This window comes from Lissotriton vulgaris, chromosome 7 (assembly GCF_964263255.1).
Source record: "Lissotriton vulgaris chromosome 7, aLisVul1.2, whole genome shotgun sequence".
NCBI classification, from domain to species: domain Eukaryota; kingdom Metazoa; phylum Chordata; class Amphibia; order Caudata; family Salamandridae; genus Lissotriton; species Lissotriton vulgaris.
The window spans coordinates 551,132,525-551,147,807 of NC_141695.1; the positions used below are offsets into that span (position 1 = coordinate 551,132,525).

At 50.2% G+C, this 15,283-nt stretch overlaps 1 protein-coding gene across 7 annotated transcripts in view; it reads left to right on the forward strand.

Annotated features, from left to right (window-relative positions):
• MYH10 (myosin heavy chain 10) overlaps positions 1 to 15,283 on the forward strand; it is a 1,221,191-nt gene that overhangs the window by 319,773 nt on the left and 886,135 nt on the right. For all 7 annotated transcript variants that reach the window (XM_086930637.1, XM_086930640.1, XM_086930641.1 and 4 more), the window contains one exon: positions 14,761 to 14,856. In XM_086930637.1, coding sequence (XP_086786763.1) covers positions 14,761 to 14,856 — 96 coding nt within the window. The remainder of the gene's footprint in view (positions 1 to 14,760; positions 14,857 to 15,283) is intronic.

Genomic DNA, 15,283 nt, shown 5'->3' on the forward strand with positions numbered 1-15,283 from the left:
ATCGGTGCAATGATGAGCTGTCCTGTACACTGTAACAAGTCCTGTTTATGCTCCTTCTATTTTCATTAAGCTTTTTAGTTGAATTTGTGAAATTTTAGAAACGCAGAACTGTTATTATAATGTCTGCCTCCTGTCTAGTCTGAAAGTTTGTGTTTGGTATGCACACAGCCGTACAATCGTGGACGCCTACTGTATAATCTGACATGTTTTTATTTGTTTTGGTTATAGGAGCATGTAACCTACACGTGAATTGAGAGGATATATTTACTACCTTGTTTGTTTAGTTTTGTTGGTACTTTAGTGTCTTTATGTTCTGTTTTATTTGATAAATCTAAACGAAATGGGTGATCAGATACTATCAAAATCCAAGTATCTGACCTTAAGTTGGAGGAGCTTTGTGCTAGGACTATCATGCCAGAGAAGATACTGGTTTGTAGTGGCAACCAGCCTTGATCAGACGTGTATCCATGACAGGTGCAGAGGTGGCCTTCAGTGATGCACTGTGTATTCTTGGGCAAAAGTTGTGAATGAGCATAGCCAAATAGCTATGTTAATACTGAGAGATGGTGTGTTGTGCAGTCCTTCTTAACTCAATTTAATGTATGGGCCTGCTATTTATTCTGCTATTTATTTAATCTGCGAAAATTTAGCATATTGCTTGGAAGTATCAATAGATTCTTCCTCCCCTACTAGTAGTGAACTCTGGTTGGTGTCGAAAGATTCTCACATACTAGAATACTAGCACACATAGAAAGAAAAAAACAAGGCTCTTAGGATTGTTTTGTGGAGGAAGGTGCCCAGACCTGCACAAAAACAATCCTGCAACGCAGGCAACCTTGTACCATGGTGTACCAGTGTAGGGGAAAGGACAGGAATGTGTCGTATTGCCTTAAATACGTCACATTCCTGCACTTTCCCAGTGATGCAGTGCAGCAAGTGCCACGGTTTCATAAACCTGGTCCATTTTAACCATATTAGGAATGGTCATATTGTTTTCACTGGCCCTGTCATACATTGCTAAATTTATTTTTGTATACTGTGTGGTTACCAATCATATTTTATGCACTAGACTTGGGTTTTAGAAATAAACATTTTAAAGTACCTCCTCTGTTTCGTAGAGCTGTTTTGAGTGTGTTTTTCAGTTATGCAAGGGTTTGAAGTTCCACTGTGTCCCTGATGGGGACCAGAACAAACTCTGTAGAATGCTGCTCTTTAGGTTTTGTATGAGTTGCAGTCCAACTGGATTTCTAATTTGTATCAGTGCATTGAATGGGGTAACACCAAGGGGTTAGATTTCTGACCCTGTGGCTTAGGGATGGGATAGGGGGCAGGTCATGATAGACCTGAGATTATGATTTGTAAGGAATGGAGAGAGAGTTGAGGAAAATAAGACCATAAGCAATAAAATTGCCTGTGCAGTATTTTTTATAGGGAATTAGTACAATGAAAATCAAGTCTAATAATGAAATCATGAAAAAGTGGCGCTTCATATAGCATGCTACTCTCTTCAGACTGGTGCATATTTTCCACAATATTAGATAATTGTTCTATTCAACCATTATATTAAATACAAGAGACAGACTTGATAAGCACAATTAGGCAACCCCATATCGGAACTGAACGTCCAAGTGTTTTGGGCTGAATTGTGGATGCGTGGATAGTTAAAGAAGATTGTAGTTATAGATTCTGTACCTTAGAATTCCCCCCAGGCATCAGACTGGATCCAGATAACTTTTTTTCATAGCAGTACCCCTGCCGGTTGGTAGGGGTCGTTGGTCAACTCCTTGCCCGTCGTCTGCATCGTGGCCGCCGGGATAATGTTGCTGTGTCTACTTAGATGCCGCCCCTGCGCGCTGACATCAGTTCGTTCTTTCTTTTTCTGTGCCAGCCAGCTCAGATCCGGACAGAGCGTGCCCTTCGTCATTTTTTCCCTAATTTTGTTTTCAAATTTTGTCGCCATCTTTTTCGAGTCTTCGACTCCTGGTGCACGAGAGATGTCCCATTGTCGGGCCGGATTCAAGCCGTTTGACTCCTGTCACAAGCTGATGTCGGTCACCGATCCGCACCTCGTGTGTCCTTGGTGCTAGGTGCATGGCAATGATCTGAAGTCGTGCTCCGACTGCCAGGTCATGAACCCGTAGTCTTTGCGGGAGCAGTCCCGAAGCTTTTGGAGGCTGGCAGTCCGCTCTGTGTCGTTCGAGGTCCTGGTCGATAGGAATGTTGCGGGACCGGTTGCGAGTCACCACAACTCGTCTTTACACTCCTTCGGTATGTCGAAGCACAAGAAGAAGGCGAAGAAGCATTGTCGCTCTTTGCCTTCTCCCTGGCCGACGCAACGCGTGACCCCGGGTATTGTTGGTCTCTGGCTCTGTCTTTGGAGCCCACTGGGACGGCTCAGCGATTCCGTCCTGGAGCCGGACCATCCCCAGCCCAACTTAGTGCATTTTACGAAGTGCTCCATAGCATTTTTGGGCAGCTCGACTCCGGATGCACGCCTTCGGGCCCCATGGACTCGAATGCGGGCCGTGAGCCTTCAATGCCGGCGGTTCCGCCTCGGCGGCTGAGGGTCCCCATGGATCCAGGCCTGGATCCGGATCAGCGCTGGTCGACCTCACAGTACCTTCCTCTGCGCCGATTCCAGTGAAGACTCCTCTGATTCAGGTTGTGCCCCCAACCGGCGTTGATCCCAGCCTCACCCCCGACTTGGACCCGGTGCCGGACCAACGTCGTCCAACGGTACCGGATCCAGAGGGTATTTTTGTGCCGCTGTTCATCCCTGGCATTCCCTATCACTCTGATTGGCAGCCAGAGGAGGGTGAGGAGGACTGGGAGGGGTCTAATGGCCCTTTAGCTGACCAGCTTGAAGAGCCGGACTGGCGAGATGAGTTGAGTGATGCCTGTTGTCTGGATACCTACCCAGAGCTTGGCATGCTGCCCCCAGCCCCCAACTGTGGCTACGGAGAAGGGAGCTTCCCACGCTGTGGTGTTGCTTAGGGCGGCTGAGGCCTTGGGCCTCAAGCTTGCTACGGTGGCAGTCAGGACTTACCTCCTGACAGAGGAGCTTCTGCCTGCAGCTGCCTCTACGAAGCCCCTGCTGCCTTTTAATGAAGCCCTCACCGACCTCCTGCTGGGCACTTTGTTCCAAGCCCAGCACAGGGGCTCTGTGGACTGTATGATTGCCCGACACCACTGCCTGGCCTCGGGCGACCCATTTCCTCTCCCAACACCACACCCCGAGAGCTTGGTGGTCCAAGCCTCATCGTCCAAAGGCACATTCCCTACTGCTCCCCAAATAGGGAATTCAAGAAGCTGGATCACCTTGGGAAGATGTTTTCTGCCGCCAGCTTAGGGCTGCAATCGATGAACACTGCCTGCCTCTTGGGCCATTATACCCATACAGTGTGGGATACGGTTGCGCAAGTGCTGCCACAGTGCCCGTAGTAGGCATGGGCCGTGCTCACTAGCACAATTGCTGAGAGTCGAGATGCAGCGAAGTTCACCAACTGGTGTGGGCTGGATACCGCCGACTCTCTGGGCAGAACGGTTTCCACGTCTGAAACTCTATGCCTGATTGAGGATGTCTGTTTTTTCAGGGTATGTCCAATCCACCCTTCTGGACATGCCCTTTGATGGCCGTCGCCTGTTTAGTGACAAGGCGGACTCAGCACTCGAGCTCTTCAAGGATTCTAGGGCTACAGCCAGATCCTTGGGCCTCAAAGCAACCTCTCGCACCAAACAGTCTGCCTTTCTTGGCTACAGAAGGTGTGCCCCACCACGTTCCACCCAAAGGAGCCACAGGGCCACGCAATCTACCCAGTCTATGCGTGACAGAGGACGTAGGACCCAGCGACGTGGTCCTGGCGGCCGGCGGGCTGGCCAGTCCACCCATACCCCCTGCAGCAGCCTCCAAAGCTTTCTAGTCTGACCTTTCAGGGCCACCAGAGGCCAGTGGACGGCAGGGTTCGGCAAAACATCACATCAGACGGTTGGGTTTTGCAGATAGTTCGAAGGGGCTACCCGCTCCCCTTTGAGATTACCCCTCCCTCCATGCCACCAGCAATCCATCGAATGTCGGAGGATCCATTGACCCTTCTCTACCAGGAAGTTACAGATCTCTTGGCCAAGGAGGCTATCGAATGGGTCCCTGTGCCAGAAGTAGGTTGTGCTTGCTATTGCCACTACTTTCTGGTACCCAAGAAGGGCAAAAGCCAAAGGCCTTCGTCCTATCTTAGATTTCAGGGCCCTCAACCGCTCCGTCTGGAAGGAGAAGCTCAAAATGCTCACGTTGGCTCAGATCCTCTCTGCCCTCGGTCCAGGAGACTGGATGGTGGCGTTGGACTATTTTCACTTCCCGTCCTGCCAGCCCACAGGCATTACCTACGGTTCACTGTAGGCCACAAGCATTTTCAGTTTACTATGCTCCCCTTTGGCCTTATCAGCACCCCTAAAGTGTTCACGAAAGTGATGGCGGTGGTCGCAGCTCATCTGCGCAAGTCAGAGGTTCCAGTATTCCCCTATCTCGACGACTGGCTGTTGAAGGCAGGCTTGCCCCAGGCTGTCTCATTCCATCTCCAGACTACGGCGGACCTCCTGCATATTCTGGGGTTCACTCTCAACGTGCCGAAGTCTCACCTGATTCCCTCTCAGAAGCTTCTTTTCCTCTGAGCAGTTCTGGATACAGTGCAGTTTCTAGCGTATCCTCCCGACCTTACTAGTCCGGAAAATTCGGGCTATGAAACCAATGTTTCAGCCTCTATTTCGGATTTCGGTGAGAATGACCCTGAGGCTGCTGGGCCTCATGGCTTCCTACATCCTTCTGGTGGATCATGGCAGATGGCATATGCGGGCTCCGCAGTGGGACTTGAAGTTCCAGTGGGCGCAGCATCAGGGGAATATTTCCAATGCCGTCCAGATCTCGGAGGGGTTGCAGTGGGGGTTCACAACCCAGGATTGGGTCAACTGCAGATCCCTCTCCCTTCGCCAATCAGAGTTCACATTGGTGACAGATGTGTCACTCCTGGGATGGGGCAGCTGCATGGGAGAGGCGGAGATCAGGGGTCTCTGGTCACCGGTGGAGTCCGGGCTCCACATCAGCCTTCTGGAGCTCCAGGCGATCCTTCTATCAAGGGAAGAGTAGTGCAGGTGTTCACGTACAACACCACTGCCATGTGATACTGCAACAAACAGGGTTGGGTGGAGTTGTGGACCCTATGTCAAGAGGCTCTCTGCCTTTGGACATAGCTGGAACATCAGGGCATATCCCTGGTTTATCAACACCTAGCAGGTTCCTGAACTCAAGGGCGTACAAACTCAGCCGCCGGTGCATGATGGGTCACAAATGGTGTCTTGACTCTGAGGTGGTGCAAGGTCTCTTACAGCAGTGGGGAGAGCCTTGGTTAGATCTATTTGCCACCGAAGTGAACGCGCAGTGTCAGCAGTTACGTGCGTTGGAGTTTCAAAGTCAGCATTCGCTCGGCAAAGCTTTTAGTCGCAAGTGGAATTGCAGCCTCCTGTACGCCATTCTGCTTGTACCACTTCTACCGAGAGTGCTGAAGAAGATCAAGCGCGACTGGGCCCAAGTATTCTTGTGGCTCCGGAGTGGGCACGAAGAGGCTGGTACCCCGAGCTCCTGAGCATGTCCATCGATCCTCCATACAGACTGCCTTTTCGGGAAGATCTTCTGTCGCGGCAGGAGGGGACAGTCCTCCACCCAAACCTGTCCAGCCTCCACCTCCTTGCGAGGAGACTGAGCGTCGGCATGTAATGTTATCTTTGCAGCCAGGCGTCCCTCTACTAAAACGGTATACGCCTGTAGATGGAACAAATTTGTAGCATGGTGCACAGAAATTGCTGTAGATCCCCTTTCTGCCCCTCTTTCAGAGGTTCTCCTCTTCATTCTCTTTGACCCAGCAGGGCTCTGCTCTGGGCACCCTTAAAGGCTATCTTTCAGCCATTTCGGCATTTCTTCGCCTTCCTAATCAGCCTTCTCTTTTCAAGGCCCCTATTGTAAACATATTTCTGAAGGACATTACTCATCTCTTTCCTCCTTCCGCAATGCTCCAGTGGTATTTGAATCTTGTCCTTACTTATCTTATGTGTGCTCCCTTTGAGCCACTACATAATCGTCCTCTTCATCTCCTTACTTTAAAGTTTGCTTTCCTGCTTGTCATCATCTCTACTCGCAGGGTGAGTGAGCTTCCGGCCCTATCTTCCAAACCTCCCTTTCTTGCAGTCCATCTGGACAAAGTGGCCCTTCGTACTAGGCCCTCTTTTCTGTCCAACGTTGTGACCTCTTTCCACATACGTCAGACCATCACAGTTCGAGGCATGTGGGCTGCTGAATTCATATCTGTGCATAGTCCGCCACCTAGTGTTGGGTCCGGATGATTGCACATTGTTGTCCTGGAAGAGTCTTCGAAGTATCACGAGATAGGTGGCTCCTCCCCTGGACTACAGTGCGCATGGGCATCGCCTCCATCCCCAGATTGTTTTTTTCCGCCATCGGGTTCGGATGTGTTTTCGGTTCCCTCTATCGGAACCGACAGTTGTTCGATTTTTACTCGAGACCAAAAGGTCTTTAGGCTGGGCGTCGGTATAGTTGCGTTCGGGTTTCTTACTGACTCTCAGCTCCGATCTCCTACTGCCCTTCCACGTGCTTTCGACGCGGACGGGCCTACACTACACCCTTTGCTATGGAGCGGACTCCATTCAAGAAGTGTCCGCTGTGTCACTCTAAATATTCGCACCTCGACGTGCACCCCGTGTGCAATACATGCTTGTCACCGGATCACCGTGAAGACACCTGCATGGCGTGTTCAAAGTTTAGGAGTAAGAAAACTTTGAAGATTCGCCGGGCTAATCGACTCCAGGCTCAGTTGTCGGCTTCGGCACCCCCGCCTGATGACATCTTCCAGGAATCTGTCGAGGAAGAAGACGACGTACAAGGGTCGGACTCTAACCCCGCGTCCGAGGAAGAGACCTACGACGCGGATGAGGAGGCCTACGACGAAGTCTCCGGCGAGGTAGGGGACGACGAACTGGCTTGTGCCACGATGGGGGATAGCTCAGAGGAAGAGCATCCCCAAACAGACTCCGGGGTTACTCCCCGTCATACGGCCCAGGTCGAGGGATCGCCTTCGGGCCTTACCCTAGATCTAATTATGAGTCCTACGTCCCCGCCTCCGGGCCCGGTCACGGACATTTCTAACAAGAAAACGAAAGTGAAGCCAACTGGTCTCGCACCCTCGGATGCGAAACCGAAACCGAAAGTGGCGTTGGTGAAGAAGGTTCTGGAGGCGTCAACTTCCACGAAACCCAAAATGGCCGACTTGAAGAGCCACGCCAAAATGGCCGACCAGAAGAGCCGCGCCAAAATGGCCGACCCGAAGCCCTCTGGGTCGGCGCCGAAGGTGAAGGCATCCGACGCGGCTGCGTCGGCGCCGAAAGGGGTCGCGGACCCGAAGACTGCTTCGAAGAAGCGTCACGCCGACGGTGCGACAGGCCATGGGGCGTCGGCACCGAAGAAGAGGCTTACCGGAGACCGGGCTCTCGGAGACGAAGAATCGCTCGAGACGGTTCAGCCCTCGGCATCCCTTACAAAGAAGGTGGGAGAATCCTTAAGGCGGCTCCAACAGTCCTCTGTGGTTCCCAGCCAGGACACTGTAGTGCCTAGGCCCACGCCGAAGCCTGCCAAGGACCAAACGCCCATTCGTTTTACCCTTCCTCCCAAGTCGGCGCCGAAGGCCTTCGCGCCTAAGCAGAGCGGACACTCTCAGGAAGTATTGACGCCGAAGGCTGCCTTGGTGGTGTCGAAGCTTCGGCTCCAGCCGCTTGCGGTGGAGGAACGTCGTGAGGTGATCATCGACGCCAACACCGGAAAATTGTCGCTCCTCAAACGAAAGATTACGTCGGAGCCGGCCTTGGAACCCTTTAGGATTCCACTCAAGAACAAAAGCTACTCTGCGGACTCTTCGGCTCTGATGGAACCTCTGTCTCCACAAGCCCTGGAACACTCGCCGGCCCATTCCCCCGTGCCTGATGTGGACGAGGAAGAGGCCGAGTACAACTATCCTGCGTACTCGGATCCGGAAGAGGAGCAGGTGCCCTGGACAGCAGGAGGCGACACAGACGACCCGCAGTCGGGGCAGGACACTCAACTTTTCGCCGCAAAGACGTCCCCGACAGAGGACTCGGCGGCGTTCAATGCATTAATAGAGAGAGCTGCAGCGAACCATGACGTCGAACTGCACTCAGACCCCGTGGATGCAGACTTCTTAGTCGACACCTTCTCGGTAGCCGAAAAACAAGTCAAGACACTACCGATGCTTAAAGGGGTGCTGAAGCATGCACAGGAGGTATTCAAGGAGCCCACCCGGGCGCGGGTGGTCAATCCTCGCATCGACAGGAAATATAAAGCGGCGCCAACGGATCCCACGTATATTAAGGGACATTTGCCATTGGACTCCCTGGTGGTGTCCAACGCTCGAATGAGGGGGAATTCGCAGACTACTCGTGATGCTCCTCCCCCAGACAAAGAGTCCAAGATCTTTGAGGCATCAGGCAAACGCATTGCTGCACAGGCAGCGAACATCTGGAGGATCTCTAACACTCAAGCCCTGCTTGCACGTTATGATAGGGCCCATTATGACACATTAGAGGCCATACTGCAACACTTGCCTGACCAATACAAGGAGGCGGGGGAGATGCTCATTCAGGAGGGCAAACTCATTACAAATGCATCCATCAAATGTGCCCTAGATGTGGCAGACACTGCCTCCAGGGCTATCAATACAAACGTGTTACTTAGGCGCCATGCCTGGCTTCGAATTTCTGGGTTCAAACCCGACATACAAACCACAATACTGGGTCAGACAGTGAATCCTGACCATCTGTTCGGCCCTGAGGTGGATGCCTCCCTAGAAAAGATGAAAAAAGATACCGAAACTGCCAAATCAATGGGGGCTTTACAAAGTCAGCAGTTTCGGGGTGGTTCCTTTCGCCGCTCCAATTCAAGAGGCACCTCGAGAGGCCAGGCATCCCAGTCCACGCAGTACTACAAGGGTAACACCCAGTCCTCGTATAACAACAACAAGGGCAGAGGTGGCTACAGAGGCAATAATATCAAAGGCAGGGGACGTGGAAACAATGCCTCCAGGTCCACCACCTCCAACAAGCAGTGACGTCTTGTCACTTCCCCCCGATCACACAACACCTGTCGGGGGGAGACTCCAGCAGTTCCTGCCGGCGTGGAGGTCCATCACCACGGACAGGTGGGTGAGGTCTCTTATCCAGTACGGGTACTGTCTAGAACTTACGTCCATTCCACCGGACATACCGCCAAGAAGCCGTGCTATGTCCAGCGAGCACTTGACCTTGTTGCAGCAAGAAGTACTGGTCATGCTGCAAAAAGGGGCGATAGAGCTCGTTCCATTGCAAGAACGGGGAACGGGGGTTTACTCCCTGTATTTTCTGATCCCCAAAAAGGACGGATCGCTCAGGCCGATCCTGGACCTCAGGCCCCTGAACTGGTACATCAACTCGGAGCACTTCCATATGCTCACGTTGCAGCAGGTGCTTCCCCTGCTTCAACAGGGGGACTTCCTAGCAACGCTGGATCTGAAGGATGCCTATTTCCATATTCCCCTGCATCCTTCCCACAGAAAGTATCTCAGATTCACGATCTTAGACCAGCATTACCAGTTCAGAGTCCTGCCGTTCGGGGTCACCACGGCACCGAGAGTCTTCACCAAATGTCTAGCGACTGTGGCGGCGCATCTCCGTCGCCAGCACGTCCATGTCTTTCCATACCTAGACGACTGGCTTATTCAGGCAAAGACGGAACGGCAGTGCGTAGACCACGTGTCACGCACCATTCACCTCCTGCACGATCTGGGATTCTCTCTGAACTACCCAAAGTCCCATCTCCAGCCCGCCCACGTGCGACAGTATCTGGGCGCGACAATCGACACTCTGGCAGCCACTGCGCAGCCGAGTTCAGTGAGAATCGCCAGTATCCAGGCGCTGATCCATCGATTCAGACCCCAACACTCGCTTCCAGCGAAGGTGTTCATGCAGTTGATAGGCATGATGGCCTCCTGCATCTCCATTGTCCCGCACGCGAGACTACATATGCGTCCGCTTCAGGAGTGCCTGGCACGTCAGTGGACTCAGGCTCATGGGCAACTGACAGACCTAGTGTTGGTGAGCGGTCGGGCGTACAACTCTCTGCATTGGTGGAATCCACAAAACCTTTGCAAGGGCCGACCATTCCAAGAGCCTGTCCCACAGATCATCCTGACAACGGACGCCTCTCTCCAGGGATGGGGAGCGCATGTACTCCACTACACTGTGCAGGGACTATGGACACTTCAGCAACGGAAGATGCACATCAATGTCTTGGAACTGATGGCAATCTTCATGGCCTTAAAGGCGTTCAAAGTACATCTGTGCAACAAGGTCGTGTTGATCCGGACGGACAACATGACGGCCATGTACTACATCCAGAAGCAGGGAGGTACACACTCTCCACAGCTGTCTCATCTGGCTCAGAGCATGTGGAAGTGGGCCATTCAGAGGAACATCTTCCTCATGGCGGAGCATCTCCCGGGCAAGGACAATCAAATGGCGGATCTGCTCAGCAGACACAGCCATCAGATGCACGAGTGGGAGATACATCCATCAGTACTCCAACCGTACTTCCAAAAGTGGGGTCATCCAGAGATAGACCTGTTCGCCACAAAGGAGAACGCAAAATGCCAAAGCTTCGCCGCCAGGTTCCCACACCCCCAATCACAGGGCAATGCGATGTGGATGAACTGGTCAGGCAGATTTGCGTACGCTTTTCCCCCAGCACCTCTGATACCGCTGGTGGCACGCAAGCTCAGGCAACACTCGATGACGCTCATCCTGGTTGCTCCAACGTGGGCTCGCCAACCATGGTACACCACGTTTCTGGAACTCTCCGTGGTACCGCATCAAAGGCTTCATCTCACTCCCAGCCTTCTGACGCAGAGCCATGGCGACATTCAGCACCCAGATCCGCAACAGCTCAACCTGGCGATCTGGCTCCTGAAGTCCTAGAGTTTGGCTACCTCAATCTTCCTCCCGATTGCATGGACATCATTCGGGAGGCAAGGAAGCCCACTACTAGAGCTTGTTATGCGGCTAAATGGAAGAGGTTTGTCATCTACTGTGTAGACCACAGCATTGACCCGCTAGATGCTTCCATTCAGAACATCATATGCTACCTTTTTCACCTGTATCGATGTAATCTAGCGTACTCTTCCATCCGCATTCACCTGTCTGCTATGGCAGCATACCTCCAGAATAGGCAGCACCTGTCTCTCTTTAAGGTCCCTGCTATCAAGGCTTTTCTGGAAGGACTCAAAAGGGTCATTCCACCAAGGACTCCACCAGCTCCAGAATGGAACCTCAATGTGGTTCTTACAAGGCTGATGGGTCCTCCCTTTGAGCCACTGCACTCTTGTGAACTCCAGTTTTTGACTTGGAAGGTTGCGTTCTTAGTAGCAATTACATCGCTACGGAGGGTAAGCGAGCTGCAGGCGCTCACCATCCAAGAAACTTTCTTCCAAGTACATGCTAATAGGGTGGTGCTCCGCACTAACCCTAAATTCTTACCCAAAGTGGTCTCACAGTTCCACATGAACCAAACAATTGAATTGCCGCTGTTTTTCCAAAACCCAGAGACGCTGGCGGAGCGCATGCTCCACACTCTTGATGTGAAAAGAGCCTTGATGTACTATGTGGACAGGACAAAAGATTTCCGCAAAACCAAACAACTTTTTGTTGCTTTTGCCACACAACACAAGGGAAATGCAATCTCCAAAGCAGGAATCGCTAGATGGATAGTAAAGTGCATTCAAATCTGCTACGCTAAAGCTAAGCGCACTCTCACTATCCCACCAAGGGCCCACTCCACTAGGAAGTTGGGGGCCTCTATGGCTTTCTTAGGTAACATTCCCTTAGAAGACATCTGTAGAGCAGCCACATGGTCTACCACTCATACTTTCACTAAGCACTACTGTGTAGACGTGCATTCAAAACAACAGGCAGCTGTTGGTCAGGCTGTTCTAAAAACACTTTTTCAGACTGCTGCAGCTGGCACGGGCGGCCGCCGCTAATGGAGGGACTGCTATGTATTCTATGCACAGATATGAATTCAGCAGCCCACATGCCTCGAACTGCAAATGCTACTTACCAGTATGCATCTGTTCTTGGCATGTAGGGCTGCTGACATTCATATCGCCCACCCTCCTCCCCGGCGCCTGTAGCAGCTGCAGTATGTATTCATTTACACACATATGCTCATAGCATGGTCATCACTCACTTCTTCACTCCATCTCTGCCAATGGCTAAAAACAATCTGGGGATGGAGGCGATGCCCATGCGCACTGTAGTCCAGGGGAGGAGCCACCTATCTCGTGATACTTCGAAGACTCTTCCAGGACAACAATGTGCAATCATCCGGACCCAACACTAGGTGGCGGACTATGCACAGATATGAATGTCAGCAGCCCTACATGCCAAGAACAGATGCATACTGGTAAGTAGCATTTGCATTGCCTATGTTCTTCCCTCCCCCGCAGCCCTCCAAGGAGTAGCAGAGACTCCAACGTCTAGACTCAACGTGCGCTGTCCAACTTTTGCCGCACTAAAGACTTCCGGGTGGACGATCAACTCCTCGTGGGCTATGTAGGCACCAAGAAAGGTTAGGCAGTGCACAAACGTACCATTTCTCAGTCGGTTGTCCTATGCAACAAGATCTGCTATTCTTTGGCAAAAAATGAACCACCAGTAGGACTGCGGCCCACTCTACCAGGGCGACGGCAGCCTCTACTGCTTTGGGACATGGAGCTCCGCACACGTTTACATAGCATCACTGCCTGGATAGCCAAGTCCGGTAAGACAGCTTTTTCGGCCATTCTGTTGTCCAGGACTTCCTGGTGTGAACTTAGTTTGCAGACCCACCACCAGGGTTGGCATTGCTGGGGTATCTATTCTAAGGTAAGAAATCTAGAACTACAGTCTCCTTCAGATAAACAAGTTACTTACCTTCGGTAACCATGTATCTGTAAGAGACGTATGTGGTTATAGATACCTTACTGCCCCACCCATCCTCCCCGTTCTAGGGATAGGGACTTCTTACTGGGCCCTAGTTATCTGCACCAGTGGTCAGTGTCCTGCATGGCTCTGCGCTTCTAGCGTGGAAAGTGGTGTCAGAACTGACATCAGTGCACAGTGTCTAACTAGACACTGCAACGTCATCCGGCGACCGCGACCAACACCACCTACCGGCGCGCAGGGGTACTACTACGAAAACATATCTCCGGGTCCAGTCTGACGCCTGGGGGTAATTCTAAGGTAAGGAATCTATAACTACATATGTCTCTTACAGATACATCGTTACAGAAGGTAAGTAACCTGTTCATTAGCTGATGAGTTCATCCTTACTTGAAAATGGCTGTTCCTGTATTATGACCATCCCTTTTACATCAGTGGGTGTAGATTTTCTAGGCCGTCATTCTTAATAGCTTTACACTTTTCATTACTGAGCCTTTAGTTTACAGCCAAAGCTGTCAGTCGATCTGTTAGTGTCTCTGTGTGTTAAATGAACTCCACTGCCTTCCTATACTGAAGCAAGTTCTTTTATTTTGATCATTGTGTGTCTGAGAGAAAACACCAGGTGATGACTTATTGGTAATGTCTTATAATTTTTTACATTCTTCTAGTGTTTAAGATGAGTAAGAATTCGATTGGTTTCGGGAGAAATACTTTCAAATTTGGGCAAACCAAAAGATCAACCCAGAATCATTGTGGTATGATCTCAAGTAACAACTGTTTCTACAAATCAGAAATGTAAATGCCACTATTAAGTACATAAGCACTAACACATTTTAAGAAAGCATCAAGGATTTCCTGTGTGATTACATCTGAAGATGTCCAAAGTAGTATGAAATGTTTCAACAATGATGTTGTACATCAATGAATAATACTAGGCCCAGCAATGGATCTACAGCGGTAGGGCCTTGAAAACTGCTACAGTTAGGAGCATTATGAAGTTCATTCAGCACACTCTCACACATACTCTCACTCACTCACACTCTCCATTATATCAGCTTATCTCCGCTTGTGCAGAGCTTGTGTAGAGATGGAATGTGCAGGGGATGGGAAGGGAAAGAGCAAGATTGATCGGCAGAACAGCATCAGAACATCCTCTATGTTATCCAATATGGCATTTTCATATAAATGTGGCACAACTAAATCACACTAATAAGCTCACGTATTTTCATCATTTTAAACTCATTTCAACTGCCGTAATGTTAATTCAGCATTCGTGTATTGGATCCAACATAAAAATCATAATTTTCCACAAAAATATAAACCCAGGAAAAATGCTACCATGAATGCAGGCATCTTTTGAACAGATCTCCTTTATAAAGTACGCCAGCAACAAAACTGAGTAATACATCTTCCCAAGCTGGTTGTGTTTTAGGTTAGAAAAAAAATAAATCTGGCTTGGGGAAGTTCTATTTGTAAAGATTTTGAGTAGTAGTTGACCAACAGTGTGTGACTAGAAACTACTTTCTGGCTGAGGTGTGTCTTATGCTGGCATATTTACTGTGATTATTATTTGGTTAATTTGCACTGGGAAGAACAGTAGGGCATTGTTCTATCTATATTAGTGAAGTATTTTAGAAACGTTTGCTTTACCATAATGAATTTGTGTTTTCATTATTTCAGCAATGCTGAAAGTTGTTTCTTCAGTGCTGCAGTTTGGTAATGTCATCTTCAAAAAGGAGAGGAATACAGATCAGGCCTCCATGCCAGAGAATACAGGTAAGCGCTGCTGGAATCGATGCTGCATGCCCAAATAGAATGCAGGATGAAGGCCAGTAATCTATAGTGGGGCCGCTCTGTGAGAAAGCAAGATTGCAGCATAGAATTATTTGGCACCTAGCAGTTCAAAGTTTAAAATCCTGGTGAAGCTCATATCGCCTTTCTTCGTCCTAAGGTTGCTAAAATTAGTTTGGTTCTATCATGCAATACTAACATCTATTATCAGTGTACTTTATAGGATGGATGGATGAGTATTGTAAATCTCACTGAAGGCATTAAAAATAATTAATAAAAATGTTCCACTATGGATTTGCCTCTTTCTCAAAGGCATTATGGCATTAAATGCCTATTTAATTATAGGTGTTGACCCATTCTTTTATTTGGCCTTCTGAAGGCATTCTTACGTTCAGTTTTTTTGCACTGACAG